The 16,778-nt window shown below is 37.9% G+C and overlaps 1 protein-coding gene across 1 annotated transcript in view; it reads left to right on the forward strand.

The window, feature by feature from the left end:
- SS18 (SS18 subunit of BAF chromatin remodeling complex) overlaps window positions 1-16,437 on the forward strand; it is a 76,200-nt gene extending 59,763 nt beyond the window's left edge. The window contains exons 9-10 of the mRNA XM_065889289.1: window positions 1,462-1,595; window positions 14,671-16,437. Of these exons, the coding sequence (XP_065745361.1) occupies window positions 1,462-1,595; window positions 14,671-14,697 (161 nt within the window). The 3' untranslated portion in view covers window positions 14,698-16,437. The remainder of the gene's footprint in view (window positions 1-1,461; window positions 1,596-14,670) is intronic.
- Window positions 16,438-16,778: the final 341 nt, after the last annotated feature.

Here is a 16,778-nt window from a genome sequence, read left to right on the forward strand (position 1 = left end):
TGATAACAAATCTAAGAACCAGGATCAGGCTGAAATTCTCTTGCATCTTCAACAGAAGCACTGGAATTCAGCCAGGTATTGGGTGTCAGGAATTTTCCCCAAAATGATCAGTTCTGGTTCCCAAATTCCAGCTATGACTTTAGAAATACTCCATGCATTTGTTGTCTTTACAAAGGGACTTTCTTGCTCCTCTCAAATGGCATTTCCATTTCATGACCATTAAATATTTGTACATTGAATAAATAGAGTATTCTGGTTTTATTGTGTTTGCATGAAAACAAATATTATGTGGATCAGTCAGGTAAGTTTATTGATTTAAGAGAAATATTATTTTCAGTGGAAAGAGAGAGTAAAAGAAATTTAGTGATTTTGGCTTAAGTAGTTAAATGCTGTTGTGTCAGACATCGTTGGGCACCCTAAAGGAGACGTTCCCATTTTGCTTATCTGTAGGTTTCAGCTGTCAGACTTGCTTCTAATAAAAAATACAGTTTTAAAAATTGGATGCATAATAACTAAATAAACAAAATAATAGACTGGTGGAATTTAAGCTTGAAAATTTCTTGTTCTCTTTGACATCTTTCTCTGCAGTGTTTTTTATAACAGGATTTGAATGGCTGTGATAGAAAACATTTAAGTATCAAAGCTTTTCAGCTTATGCTTTATAAAGCATTCTTTACAATAGACAGGAGTAGAGTTGAAATAGACGTATTTGTTTGGCAAGCCAAATTAGTCCCTTGTCATCTCTGGAAGTTGAAATCATTCATTTATATGGGTTAAGTATTAAAGGTGATGGGTACACAGAGTGTAACTTTTGAATCATGTTTTTTCCACATACAGCCTGTGGCTTTTCAAGTCTTCTTTAATTTCTGTTTGAAAATATTGTGATAATGAGTTTGTCAGTGCAGAACATAAAGCTTTCTTTTGGTGATTGCAAATGCAAATCTAGAAATTACATGTAAAATCATTCTTTGTGATTCTTTTAGTGATTGCAAGTATAAATCTTAGAGTTATACAGCTGTAACTATCACTGATTTCCAAACTTTATTCAGAAATTACTTCAGTATTTCAATTTGAGTCAGCTTCTTGCCTTTTCTTTCCACTGCTTGCTTATTATACTGGTTAACTTCCTACTAGAGGTATAGATGAATTTCCTTAACATCATGGAGTTAACTTGCTTTACAACTCCTGAGTCTCTTTTACTCATTTTGACATATAAAATCTTAATGGCTAACACGTAGCACAATAGTTATACTGAATCAGAGCATATTGGTACATGGTAGTGTCCTTAACAGTATTTTTACTTCTTATAACTTTTGGAATGTATTTCAAAACGCATTTGAGAAAAATCGACATACCAGACTGCAAGGGAATATGGTAACATCTAATCTTAAACCGCTTCTGGAATTCTAGGGACTTACTGTATTTTCTCCTGGGCTTTTGTGTGTGCTGATTATTTTACAGGTCCTTCGCAGGGTGGTCCAGGTCCTCAGTACCCTAACTACCCACAGGGGCAAGGGCAGCAGTATGGAGGTTACAGACCAGCCCAGCCTGGGCCACCCCAGCCCCCGCAGCAGAGGCCTTACGGGTATGACCAGGTGAGTTACCCGGGTGGCCGGGACTGCCCTGTTGTTTGCTCACTCTCGACTAGGTTGCACGTTTCTCAGCTGAAGATTCATTTTTCCCGCCTCTTGTTTATAGTGTTAACCGAAAAAAGGTGGTTACTTACTCTTGAGTCTTCTTCATAGAATGCTGACACAGTTAATCATCGTTGCTGTAGCCTGCAAAACATGGCGTATCTCTAAGCGCCAGCATTCGTTCATGTTTGTTCATTCATAGTCTCTCCCTGGGCTTTACCCCCTAGGCATACTTCCCTTCGCTATCCCAAACATTATTCCGTGTTCTGAAGCCCTTAATTTCTCTGATGTCCCTCACGTTTATTGTTCAAGACTGTGCTTTGACCTATGGAAATGTGGAGTCCATCTGAGGCAGTGCTCTTCCTGGCTCTCGTCTTCACTCCAGCATATTCACCCTACTCCCCTCACATGCACGATATCCCTTCTCTTTAAACTCATACTCACCACCTGTCTCTGTTGCCTCCTTCCATACACATATCCATTATCTCAGATATTAATCATCTTTCTTTCTCCCCTGTTATCTTTCCTTCTACTACCTTCAGATATCTATAAGTGTATCTCGTCCTAAGATGACTGTATTCTCTTGAACCTCGTGTTACCTTCTTTTCATCAGTAAATTTCTCAGACTTAATAATCTGTGCCACAGTCATTGTTCTGTGAATCTTCTCATACATACTCTAAATTATTATTAAAATGATTTATTATGTTGGCAGTTTTTTTTAAATTGACTTCAGGTTTGTCTGATGACTTTCTAGTGAGGAGAATCTGATCTCTTCACTGCTTAAGCTACCTAAAATAGGTTACTTTTTAATGTTAGGGTTCCAGGACCAGTGGGGATGATCTGGTTTGAGAAACAACGCGTATGCAGTGCTGATTAGACTCTAAGGCATAAGCAGCTCTCTCATCGATGCTCTCTCAAGTCTACAACCCCCTGTACTGACACGTTCTAGTTAAGTGGAAAATATAAAAGAGATATAAGAGGCTTAAAAGTATGGACAGGACTTCCCTGGTGGTGCAGTGGTTAAGAATCTGCCTGCCAGTGCAGGGGACACGGGTTTGAGCCCTGGTCCTGGAAGATCCCACATGCTGCAGAGCAGCTAAGCCCGTGCACCACAGTTGCTGAGCCTGTGTGCTGCAACTACTGAAGCCCGCACACCTAGAGCCTGTGCTCCGCAACAAGAGAAGCCACTGCAATGAGAAGCCCACCCACCGTAACGAAGAGTAGCCCTCGCTCGCCGCAACTAGAGAAAGCCCGCGCACAGCAACGGAGACCCAACACAGCCAAACATAAATTAATTAATTAATTAAAAAAAAAAGTATGGACAGATAAGTAATACTAAAAAAATACACTAGAACTAAATCAAAGGAGTAGGCAGAAGTTTTATCTAAATTTTAAAAGTAAAATAAGTGTTGACTAGTGAGTATCTAAGGACAAGATCCCTGAGCAGATAAAATGTAGGCTCCTTCACATCCACAGGTTAACTGCTGAAAAGTGGTCCTTTACTCCCTAATTCAACAAATATTTATTAATTTTCTGTGTGTGCTGGATACTATATTATGTCCTAGATGAGTAAAACAGACCTGGTCCTTATGGCTTATGGAGCAACTATCTGGATCTTCCTTGACTTCACTTTAGCATTTGACACCTGTTCCTGTCTTCATTCTTAAGTGGTCTTCTTTAGCTTCTATATTACTGTACTATTTTGTTCCTCTTACATTTTCAGTGATTCCTTCTTTATTTTTTACTTGTTTCTCATCTTCTTTTCCCCAGATATCAATCCTTGGCTTAGTGTTTTTCGCAGTCTGTATATTCACCTTGTCTTACATTTTCAGTATCCTTAGCCTACTCTTCTCAACCCAACTTCAGCTCCATTTTTCCAGCTGTGAGCAGAACATCTCTCTTTGGATGTCTTGTCATTTTCCTCAGCTTCATCATTTTCTCTCTAGATCAGCATATTTCTAAGTCTCCTAAACTTAACATCATTCCTTAAGCAAATGTTTCTCGAGCAACATTTTTATGCCAAGTACCTAAGATGGGGCTATATTGGGAAATAAGATCGACATGGACTCTGCCTTTGTGAAATTAAGTCTAGGTGGGAACAGACAAGTAAGCAGATGATACGATATAGTGTGAGAAGTACTTGGATGAGGAAAGGCAAGATTTTTGTGGAAGGGAGCTCCTAACCCAGACATGTGTTCCTTGGGAAGTATTATATAAGTGCGAGAGCCCAAGGATGAGTAGGTATTAGCCAGCTGGTTGTGGAGGAGAGAAGGATATTCTGGTCAGAAAGAAGTGCACTCACAAAGGACTCGTGTTAAGATGTGTGGCTCAGTAAAGCAGGAGTGTGGGGAAGAAGAGGCAGGAGTGGAGGTGAATTGGGGCCAGATTAGGAGGGCTCTTGTAAGCCATGTTGGGGAACTTGGGCTTTATCCTGATAACAGTGTGGAGCCTTTAAAGTGTTTTAAATGATGTATCTAAAGTATATAGCAGTGGCTGGCATATATAATAGATATATAATATGTTTCTTCTTTTATCATGATAATTATTCCACCCTTTAAAGTCCTCAGGAATTTGGGGACTATACAGTAGAAAAAGACCCATGATGTTGGGGTAGTTGCCAGCCACATCTTCTTCCCCATTAGAAAAGGCTATGAGGAGGGGACCATTCTAGCTACTCTAGTGTTAGTAGCTTCCCCACATCTATCTCATGGATTCCCCCAACCCAAACACCTGTTGGCTTCTTCGTTTTAGGGAAAGTTGTTCAACTCTTCAAGATAGTTAAGGCAATGGAAAAGAAATCTAATTATAGTGGTGTTTAGGCAGGTGACTCTTGTGGCAGTATGCAGGATGAATTAAAAGAGGGGCAGAGAGAATCCTGTTAGGGGCTGTGCCCCACCCCCACCCGGGTCAGTCTTTCCATCTCCATGAACAGCAGCTCAGTTTTCCACTTCCTCAGGCGGAAAACCCGGAGTCATCCTTGACTCCTTTCTTTTTGCAAATCAAACATCTAGTCAGCCAGCAAATCTCATCACCTCTTCCTTCAAAATACATGCCGTATCTATAGTCATTTTTCACAACTTCCTGCCCTTACCCAAGTCACAGTCATAACTCTCACTCATCTGGACTGTTGCACTGTCCTCCTTCCTGGTCTTCCTGCTTTCCTCCTGGCTCCTCTACAGGATGTGCTCCTCACAGGACCTAGAGTGATCTTTTAAAAACATCAGTCCGATTAGGCCACCCCTCTGCGCATAACCATGTGGCGACTTCATTTCCGCCCAGAGTAATATAATGGCCTAGAAGGCCATGCTCAGCTCATGTCCCCAGCCCCTACCCCACCACCTCACCTCTGTATTTATAGCCGCCTTCATTCATTCTGCTTCAGTCACACTGGCCTGTTTCCAGCATGTTTCTCCCTCAGAACCTTTGTATTTACCGCTCCCTCTTCTGTTGTGTCTTTATTTGCAGTCAGTTCAAAATATTTTCTGATTTCGCTTTTGATTTCATCTTTGACCCAAGAGTTATTTAGAAGTGTATATAGTTTTTGAATATTTGGGGATTTTCCAGATAGTTTTCAGTTACTGATTTCCCATTTAATTTCATCATCTTGATAGAACATACTTGGTATGACTTGAATTCTTCTGCATTTATTGAGACTTCTTTTATGGCTCAGAGTATGGTCTGTGGGGATGTTCTGTAAATGTCAATTAGATCAAGCCGCTTGATAGTGGTGTTCAAGTCTCCTATGACTTAGCTGATTTTCTGTTCTATTAGTTATTGAGAAAGGGATATTAAATATTAAATCTCTGGCTATATCTGTGTGTTTGTCTATATTTTCTTGCAGTTCTATTCATTTTTGCTTCATGTATTTTAATGTGACTTTTAAAAAAAATTTATTTTATTTATTTGGTTGCGTTGGGTCTTCATTGCTGCCCACAGACTCTCTCCAGTTGCAGTGAGCACGGGCTACTCTTCGCTGCGGTACACGGGCTTCTCATTGCGGTGACCTCTCTTGTTGCAGAGCATGGGCTCTAGGTGTGTGGGCTTCAGCAGTTGTGGCGCATGGGCTCAGTAGGTATGGCTCGCGGGCTGTAGAGCGCAGGCTCAGTAGTTGTGGCGCACGGGCTTAGTTGCTCCACGGCATGTGGAATCTTCCCAGACCAGGGCTCCAACCCGTGTCTCCTGCATTGGCAGGCGGATTCTTAACCACTGCACCACCAGGGAAGTCCCAATGCTACATTTTTAAGGTGCATATGCTTTAGGGATTTTTATGTCTTGATTAATTTTCTCCTGTATCATTATGTAATAACTTTCTTTATCCCTGGTAATATTCTTTGCTCTGAAATATGTTTGTCTAATAGTAATATCGTTTTCTTTGGATTAGTACTAGAATGATAATATATTTTTAATCTTTTATTAACACATTTGTATTTTTATGTTTAAGTTGTTTCATGAAGGCAGTGTATACTTAGGACTTGCGTTTTTTTGTTTTTTACCCAATCTATCTCTGCCTTTTTTTTTTTTTTTTTTTTTTTTGCGGTATGCCGGCCTCTCACCGTCGCGGCCCCTCCTGCTGCAGAGCACAGGCTCTGGACGCGCAGGCCCAGCGGCCATGGCTCATGGGCCCAGCCGCTCCGCGGCATGTGGGATGCTCCTGGACTGGGGCACGAACCCGTGTCGCCTGCATCGGCAGGCGGACTCCCAACCACTGTGCCACTAGGGAAGCCCATATCTCTGCCTTTTAATGGAGGGAGTTTGAACATTATGTTTAATGTGAATATGGATAATGGTTAAATCTGTCATCTTGATATTTTTTCCTATTTGTCCCTTCTGTTCTTTGTCCTTTTTCCTCATTTTCTTATTTTAAATTTTTTTCTGTTTTTAAAAAATGGTTTTTATTAAGATATAATTCACATACCATTCATCATTTTAAGATGTACCATTCTTTTTTTTTTTTTTTAAAGTATGTTTATTTCCCTCCAAACACCCAGCCCTAGGAAATAGCTGATTTACTTTTTGTCTGTATGGAATTTCCTATTCTGAGCATTTAGGCTAAGTGGAGTCATGCATATGTGGTGTTTGTGATTGGATGCTCTCACTTAGTATAATGTTTTCAGGGTTCATCCATATTGTATCATGTATCAGTACCTTTAAGTGATATTATACCACTTCATATAAAGTATAATAGTTTACTTTCATTTCTTCTCAACCTTTGTGTTATTGTTATAATTTCCAATTCTACATATGTTACAAACCCCATAGTATGTGGAATTAGTTTTGTTTAAAATATCAATTATCCTTTAAAGATACTTAAATGATAAGAAAAGAGTCACATATTTACTAATGTACTTACTGTTTCTTGTACTTTTCATTCTATGATAAATCCATATTTCCATCTGGTATCATTTTCTTTTGCCAGAAGGATTTCCTTTTAACAGTTCTTGTAATGCAGGTCTCCTGGTGATAAACTGTTAGTGTATTTTTTTTTTTCTGACTGTTCTTAAGATTTTTCCCCTTATCAAATTATTTGAGTGTTTTCTTATGCTTGGGGTTTGTATAGTTTCTTAAATTTGTGACTTAATGGTTTTCATCAAATTTGGAAAAATTCTGACCAAATATTTTTCCTTTCTCTACACCTGTACCCCTATCTCTCTTCCCCAGACTCCAGTTACATGTGTATTTGACCGCTTAGAGTTGTGCCATAATTCAGTGATCCTCTGTTTGTTTATTTAATTTTTAAGTCTTTTTTTTCTCTCTGTTTCATTTTGGGTAGTTTCTGTAGCTGTGTTTTGAAGTTCAATAATCTTATCTTGCTTATTGTCTTACCAGCTTTTAATCCACTCCCAGATGTGTCTCATTGCAGACATTGTATTTTTCATCTCCAGGTGTTTGATATGGGTCTTTTTCATATCTTCCATGTCTCTGCCTAAAGTTTTGAACATGAGGAATACAAGTACGTTAACTGCTTTAATATCCTTTTCTGGTAATTCTAACATCTGGGCCAGTTTTGATCTACTGGTTTTTTTCCCTCCTCGCTTTGGGTCATATTTACCTCATCCTTTCCATGTGCAATGATCTTTGATTAAACGCCAGAAATTGCAAATATTACTTTTATGTTGTTGAGTGATGGATGTATTTGTATTCCTACAAACATTCTTGAGTTTTGTTTTGGGATGCAGTTTAGTAATTTGAAAACAGCTTGATCTTTTGGGGATTGCTTTGAAGATTTGTTAGGCAGGGCCAGACAGTGTTTAGTCCTGGGCTAAATATCCCCACTAGTAAGATAAGACCCTTTTGGGTACTCAACCCAGTGCCCTGGAATTATGAGGTTTTCCACTCTGGCTGGTGGGAGTAAACACTATTTCCATTCCTCTGTGAGTGCAGGAATTGTTTCCTCTAATCCGTTGGGGTGTTTCTTTCCTTAGACTTGGGTATTTTCGTTGCATGCATTTGCATATCAGTGCTATGCTGAATACTCAAGAGGTTCCTCTGCAGATCTCCACAGTGCATTTCTTTTCTCTGTGCATTTTTTTCCTCTTTGGTACTAAGGCTTGTGAACTCTAGCTCCTTTTTTTCTCTTCAGACTCTAAGCTTTATCTTCTTACCTCAAACCCAGCCTTACTTCCTCTCCATATGCTGCAGTGTGGAAACTCTCAGTGCAGTAAGATGCAGTAATCAGAGTGCTCGCCTCATTTGTTTCCCATTTCTCACAGATTGCTGTTCTTTATTACCTCCTGTCCTGTGTCCTGAATACAAGTATTTCATATATTTTTTTGTAGTTTTGGGGTTTTTTTTTTTGGCCACGTTGGGTCTTCATTGCTGCACATGGGCTTTCTTCTAGTTGCGGCGAGCAGGGGCAACTCTTCGTTGCGGTGCGCGGGCTTCTCATTGTGGTGGCTTCTCTTGTTGCAGAGCATGAGCTCTAGGAGCATGGGCTTCTATAGTTGTAGCATGCGGGTTCAGTAGTTGTGGCTCACGGGCTCTAGAGCGCAGGCTCAGTAGTTGTGGCGCACAGGCACAAGGTAGCATGTGGGATCTTCCCGAACCAGGGCTTGAACCCGTGTCCCCTTCATTGGCAGTAGGATTCTTAACCACTGTGCCACCAGGGAAGCCCTGGGGTGTTTTTCAGGCTGGAGTATAAATCTGTCTTGACCAGAAACCTACTTAATTTTTAAAAAATAGACTTTTTTTTCAGCAGTTTTACGTTCACAGCAAAATTGAGAAGAAAGTACAGAGAGTTTCCATTTACTCCCTACCCCTACACATACATAGCCTACTCCATTATCAACATCCCACACCCTAGTGGTACATCTGTTATAATCAATAAACCTACCACCCCAGGTCCATAATTTACATTAGATTCACTCTTGGTGTTGTACAGTCTGTACATTTTGACAAATATATAATGACCTGTATCCACCATTATAATATCATACAGAAGAGTTTCATTTCCTTAAAAATCCTCTGTGCTCCCCTTATTCATCCCTCTATCCTTCCTACTGATCTGCATAGTTTGCCTTTTCCAGAATGTCATGCAGTTGGAATCATGTGCATGACAAAATTGGCTTTTCACTTAATAATATGCATTTAAAGTCTTCTCATGACTTGATACAGTGTTCCTTTTTAGCCCTGGATAGTAGCCTGTTGTCTGGATATACCATTCATTTACTGAAAGACATCTTGGTTGCTTTCAAGTTTTGGCAATTATGAATGAAACTGCTATAAACTTCCATGAGCAGGTTTTTGTGTGAACATAAAATTTCAACTCATTTGGATAAATGCCAAGGAGTGAGCATGACTTTTGGATTATATGGTAATAGTATATTTAGTTTTGTAAGAAACTGCCATACTATCTTGCGTAGTGGCTGTACCATATTGTATTCTCACCGGCAATGAATGAGAGTTCCTGTTAACTCCACATCCTCATCAGCATTTGCTGTTATCAGTGTTCAGAATTTTGGCCATTCCAGTAAGTTTGTGGGGTATCTCGTTGTTGTTTTACTTTGCATTTCCCCAGTGACATGTGATGTAGACACCTTTTCAGTATGCTCACTTGCCATCTTTATATCTTCTTCAGTGAGGCGTCTGTTCAGGTCTTTGGCCCATTTTTTGATAGGGTTGTTCATTTTCTTATTGTTGAGTTGTAAGAGTTCTTTGCATAGTTTAGGTAACCGTCCTTATCAGTCGTGTCTTTTGCAAATACTGCCTTGTCTTCTCATTTTTTTGACATTGTCTTTCTCAGAGTAGAAGATTTCAATTTTAATGAAGTCCAGTTTATCAGTTATTTCTTTCATGGATCACGCCTTTGGTGATGTATCTATAAAGTCACTCCAAAACTAAAGGTCATCTACATTTTTTTTCATGTTATCTTCTAGGAGTTTTATAGTTTTCTACTTTACATTTAGGTAAATGTCCTATTTGAGTTTATGTTCTGAATGAAGAAAATTTTAATTGTTAAGATTTGTGTCTAAATTTCATTTTTTTGTACACGGATATCCAGTTGTTCTAGCACCATTTGTTGACAAGACTATCTCTGCACTATTGTATTACCTTTGCTCCTTTGCCAAAGATCAGTTGACTATATTTATGTGGGTCTATTTCTGGGCTCTCTGTTCGGTTCCATTGATCTATTTTTCTGTTCTTTCATCAATATCACATTGTCTTGATTGCTGTAGCTTTATACTAAGTCTTGCAGTTGAATATTGTCATTCCTCTGACTTTGTTCTTCTCCTCCAATATTGTATGGGTATCCTGGGTCTTCTGCCTCTCCATATAATTTTAGGATTACTTTTTCAATATCTAGAAATAACTTGCTTGCTGGGATTTTGATTGGGATTGTGTTGAATCTTTAGATCAAGTTGGGAAGAACTGACGTCGCAACAATATTGATTTTTCTATCCATGAACATGGAACATCTCTGCATTTATTTAGTTCTTTGATTTCTTTCATTACTTTTTAAGTTTTTCTCATACAGTTCTCTCTATATATTTTGTTAGATTTATACCTAAGTATTCAATTTTGGGGGGTGCTTATGTAGATGGTATTGTTTTTAATTTCAAATTGGACTTATTCATTGCTAGTGTATGGGGAATTTTCTGTGTTAACCTCGTATCCTGCAACCTTGCTCATTAGTTTCAGGAGTTTCTTTGGTTGATTCTTTGGGATTTTCTACCTAAACAATCATGTCATCTGTGAACAAAGACAGTTTTATTTCTTCTTTTCCAATCTGTTTACCTTTGTTTCTTTTTCTTATTGCATAAACTAGGAATTTCAGTACAGTGTAGAAAAAGAGTGGTGAGAAGGGGACATCCCTGCTTTGTTCCTGATCTTAGAAGGAAAATTTCATGAAACATGGTGTTAGATGCTTTTATTTTTCAGCATAGCATTTATTTCCATGTGACAGATTATGTAGTTATTGTTTATTATCGTACCCTCTTCCCCTAGGATGTCAGTTCTTTAAAGACATCACCACATCTGTTTTTTATCACTGTTGAGTCTCCATCACCTAGTAGAACACATTGAGTAGTCAATAAATACTGGTGAGTGAATACGTAGGGCCTTCACTTATTAAATTTGAATGGTGATTGTAAGAATAGAGAAAGAAACCCCTAAAAAGTACTGGGACAGAATACTTTTAAGAAAGAAGTTTATTGCTCAGTCTAGGGACTCTTCACTCCATACACTCCCTAGAAAATCTCATTTATGCACATGGTTTTAATTTACCATGCTGTTGACTCTCAAACCTCTATTTCTAGTCTCACTTTCTCTTCTGAAAGTCAGGTGCCTAGTAGTCATCTGCACTTGGAAATATCATGTCAATTTCACATAACCAAAATGAATTCATAGTTTTTGTACCCACACATTCCTCCTTTCTATGCTCTCTCTTAGAGAGAGGGGCACTATCGCCAAGCTAGAATGCCATGTGCCACATTTAATGCTTAAGACTTCCTCCCTCTCCCCATCTAATAAATGACAAAATCTTGTTAGCCTGACGTCCTTCAACATTCTTGAATCCATCCACTTCTCTCTGACCACTGCCTTATCTTTGTTTAGACCATTAACATCTCCTAAGTTCATGATGGGATGAAGGATCCTCCCATGCTGTCTTGCCTCCTTTCCCATTTATTCTTTACTCTAGTCAGAGGAATTTTGTAATTTACAAAGAAGCTGAAGAAGCAGAGAGAGAGAGAGAAACAGAGGCTTAGAGAGTTGGAGTGATCCACCCAAGATGATGGGTAAGCAGGGCCGAGCTGAGTGGCTAAGACCCAGGGACTGGGCCCTTCACGACGCCCCTGCCTCCAGCCACACCAGCACTTTGCAGAGTGCTGTCGCGCTTTTCTTATTGAGCAACTGTTTGAAGCAGAAATCCTCACTTGTTGGATGAGACAGTCAAGAAAGGGAAGGTAGATAGCTTGCCTCAAGGACAAGAAACTGGTAAGTGGGAGAATTAAAACTAGGCATTGATTTCTGCTTCCCAAACCCATACTTTTAACCCTGGAATTTGCTAATGGTCGCAGATATACAGTATTTTTTTAGGCTTGCTTGTGATTTGATTTTGTCCTAGCAAAGTGATCTGGTGTGGGTCAAGTTACTTAAATTCTCAGTGCTTCAATTTCTTCATCCATAAAATGGATATCATATTTACTGCACAGGTAACAGATGGATACAAAACACTTGTTACAGTGTTTGACACATGGTACGAGTTATTGAGATATATTAAGAGTTACTGAGATATATTGTTGAGATATATTATTGAGATATATTAAGAGTCGGCTATTGTTGATGTTAGCCAGACTTCTCGTATCCATTACTTCAAGCTCTGTGCTAACAAATAATCAATAGCTTCTAGTCCTGATTGTTGTATATTCTTTTTTACTCTCCAATTCCCTAAGCATTTTTTACCTATTTTTTCTCCATTCTTTTGCTTTAGCTGTTTCTTCTATTTTAAGTGCCCCTTTTCTTTTCTCTGCCATTCAAATTTTACTATTTTCTTAAGGCTCTCACAGTCTCTGAAATATTTTTCAAATTATTTTAGCCGCGATAGCCTTTTCCTTTCTGAACTCTTGTAGACCTTGTTCTGCAATTATACTTTATTTGTAAGTCTTACCTTCCCTGTTTTTCAAATTTATTATGGTGATGAGCATATAGTATTTGCTCAATAAATGTTTGTAATTGCTTGAATCTCATATTTGGTGTACATTATTGAAGAAGTCTTATGTGTCAGGCACTCTTCAATACTTGGGGCATAAGAATGGATAAGACCTAGTCCCTATCGTCAAGTAATTCATGCTATAGTAGATACATTATAGCTTTTATTTATATAGCACACCAGTTCTTAACCTCTCTTCTGCTTTCACATCATTCATAATATGTGCAACTCGCTTTCATTGTTAATATCTCATCACACATACTCACTGCGGGAGCGTTTCCTTCCAGCATTGAGGCTTGCTTATTTATAATTTTTGAAAGCTCTTTCTCATGTCCTCTCTTATTTAAGTGTCCTAACAAATAAATGAGGTAGAACTAGTGTAACCTTAAACAGAAAGAAAATTGAGAGCCAGGGATGGGTATGTTACAGTCCCACCTTATAGGTGAAGAAAATCTCAAAGAGCTTTCCTTGGGCTCAAATGAAAAGGCAACAGTAGAGTTGGGACTTAAACTCAGTATTTAGATAATGTAACAATTGAACAGTAAGTTCCTGTATGCTAAGCATTTCTTATTTTAAACGTGGTATTATAGGAATTTTTCAAGAAAGACAGCAAAAAGAGGAGCATCATGAATCCCTGTGTACCCCACCAACCAAATTCAACAATTACCGGCATTTTACCAATGTTGTTTTATATACCCACACCCTATTTTATTGAGTATTTTAAAGCAAATCTTACCTACAGCTATTTCAGGATGAGCATTGACTTTAAATTTTTCTGAATATAATTATGTAAAGTACATCAATACTTTTTAAATACCTTAATTCTACTTATAGTGCATTATTCCATTAGATACAGTGGTATTCAACAAATTTTGAAGTATATCTTACTTCTGTGGAAGTGTAAACTTTTAGGGTACTGTTTCTTATTGTACAGAAGGCTTTCAACTATAGAATACTTTCTTGATATAAAATAGTTAATTTGACTTAGAGGGGGATATTTAGCCAGAGGAAACAGTTAACTGATTATGTGCCCAAGTGCTCTTATGAGCATCTATTGTAAACACATTTAAGACATTTTTGTTATTAAAATAAATTTTTTCTAGTACATTCCTCTTTTCTTCTACCTTTCTTCTCTGTTGAAGGAAAAGATGTTCCTTCTCTTCTCCAAAAGCTAGCCTTAACAGCTGTATATTGGACACTGTTTACCTCCCTTGTAGAATTTTGTTACTTCATTCATTACCTCTTTTATACCTGTGCTTCATTTCCTTTCCCTTCCTGTCAGCCTACAGGCCCTTCGAGTCTACCTTACTAAAAGCAACAAAATCAAAAACAATCTTTCTTTGATTTTATGTACCAGCTGCCTGTCTGAATACCTCTGCGAATACCTCATTGGCCTCGGGAAGAGGCCCAAATTCCACAGTGTGGCTGGAAGGTTCTTTTTCCTTTACCTCCCAGATATCTGTCCATCCTTGCTACTTATCTCAGATACCCTTGGTGTTAATTCATAAGTCACTATAATAATCTAAACAGTCACAAACTTGTTGTACTAGAATATAATTGACACACTAGTATATGCGATGCCAGCATTTAGAACCAGAACTTCACTCATTCTTGATTCAGTTCAATAAAATTCACCAAACATCTAAGTTCTCACTCTGATAGGTGCTGTTCTAGGCTCATAGACTTTGAAATCCATTTGCAGTTGACGGTAATATCAGAAGAAATTACAGAGATACTCTGTACCTAAATATTATATGTAACGGTTTTTTGTTTGTTGTGATTGTAGTTGCTTTTGCAGTATGACAGTGTTAAGATTGATTTGTAATTTTCTGTGCCAAACTGTTATGGGCAAACTATGATCTAATTATATTTTTAAATTTATCTTTTAGGGACAGTATGGAAATTACCAGCAGTGAAAAGTACTTACATTCCAATAGCCAGAATCTGTTAGCAGCCATATTGTCGCCTCAGCACTGTGGACACCTCCCTGTGAAGAGACCCTTCCATTCCATCTAGTTTTTGGAAAAACCTTGTGGATAAGTGGCTGTTTCATCAGTAAACAGCCTTTGTGGCTTAGTTACAAAAGGCTTTAGTAGCGCAAAAATACTCTTGATTTCACATGTCTACTCTAGATGGCAACATTGGACAGAAAATAGAATGACATAACCAATTTGCAATGATTTCGGAACAGTATTTCAAATGGACTGTTACAGACTGCAAGGTGTGAACAGCTTTGTATGTTTATGAAGGTTAAGGGAATTTAATACTTTTCCACAGATTCTTTTGTAAGGGGAAGAGGGAAATGTACAATTTTTACAGCAGCAATATTTTGTATATTATGTTTATTTCATGTGGTGAATATGCAAGGAGGTACACTACGCACTGGACAGAATCAGAAGTCCTCTGTTAATGGGGATTGGAGCATGGTGGATGCTTGATTGTGTTGGTCTCAAAGTGGTGTTCTGTGAAGCTGAAGGTGAGGGAGAAGACAAAGCACACCATATGTCCACTGTTACGTTCTTTAGAGAAAATTCAGATCCCTTTTATGTGTTAGATAATCAAGGGCACTGTGATACAGTTTTAAGTAAAAAGACATTTTTTAAAAGCTTTCCAGTTTTGTGGGTTAAAACCTTTTTATAAAAGATCATTTATAATACAGTTTTAAAATGTGAGGCAATAAGAATTACTTCATATTGGATCTGAAGAATCTTGCTAACAGTTTCATGTAAATGAAGTGGTAATCCTCTCCTAAAAGAGCAATAACTGAAAATGAAAAGTGTTAATTTTACCTTATTTGAGTAATCAGGGAACTTAGTAATATCAAAACATTTTATAAATGATGTCAAAGAAGAGTCAACGTTGATTCAGTAATTTTATTTTTTAACATTAGAAGGATAATTGGTTTGTATGATAAGAATAGTTCAGGAGACTTTACAAACCTTTATTGACTGGAAATAATGCCATTTATAAAGGAAGGAACACTTCTAAGTTTTTCCCTTTTTTATGTTGGTTAATATAGAGATGTTTAGGAAGACGCTTATTGATGATGTTTATTCTGATCTGTATTAAAAGCACAGAGGTTGCATTTCAGATCACTTTATTAGCATGGTATACTTAATCCTATTTGAGGCTGTCCTGTGCCTGACTGTTTTAGGTGATTTCAGGGATATTGCATTGGGCAGGAAATCATGCATCGAGAAGTTTATAACCACAGTTACTTAAGCATAATCTGAAAAGATCTAGCCCAAAGGTAAGTTGCTATTTTCATCACAGTTGCCTGTGCCCAGGGAATAAGGTATATTCTTTATAATTGAATTGTTTTTTCCCCACTTCTAACTGGAAACAAAACAGAAGGGGTGCGATAAATCTGAATAAGCAAAATGTACTGTTCTCAACATACTGTAATCAAAAGGAGAAATTTTAATGTGTCTCTGTGTGTGTATGAAAGAGTGTGTGTGTGTTTTAAGGTCAGAATAGGGTTTTTTTCAACATGGTCAGTAGAAAATGGACATCAAGTTTGAACACATAAAGCATGGACAGCCTTATTGTGATGGAAACGCTTTTAGGTTCTGTGCCAATTTTCCACCACTGTGTACTTTGTTGCTATTTAAAACTGTATCAACTCTAACGGAAGAATAAATTATTTGTGATTTTAATTTTCTCATTTGTTTTTTTAAATTAGATCTCTTTGACTCTCTTGTTTTGTCTGGAGACTATGCTGTGGGTTTTTTATATAAGTTAGCCTAGTATAAGCAGACTATATTTGTATTCTAGGACTTTATCAAAATTCTCCTGTCATGCCCAAGTTAATTAGAATTAACTGTTCAGTAATCAGCATGTGTGTGGGCTGTTTGTTACAGAATTCTTTCTCCGAAAATGAAGTCCATGAGGCCATAATCAAGATGACTGAATTAGATAAATGAGTTGAAGAGACAAAATTGTACTGAACCCAACCTGGTGTAGATATGCTATCTCATTTGAAATAAGCTCAACTGAC

The sequence above is a fragment of the Phocoena phocoena genome, chromosome 13 (assembly GCF_963924675.1).
Source record: "Phocoena phocoena chromosome 13, mPhoPho1.1, whole genome shotgun sequence".
In the NCBI taxonomy this organism is placed as follows: Eukaryota; Metazoa; Chordata; class Mammalia; order Artiodactyla; family Phocoenidae; genus Phocoena; species Phocoena phocoena.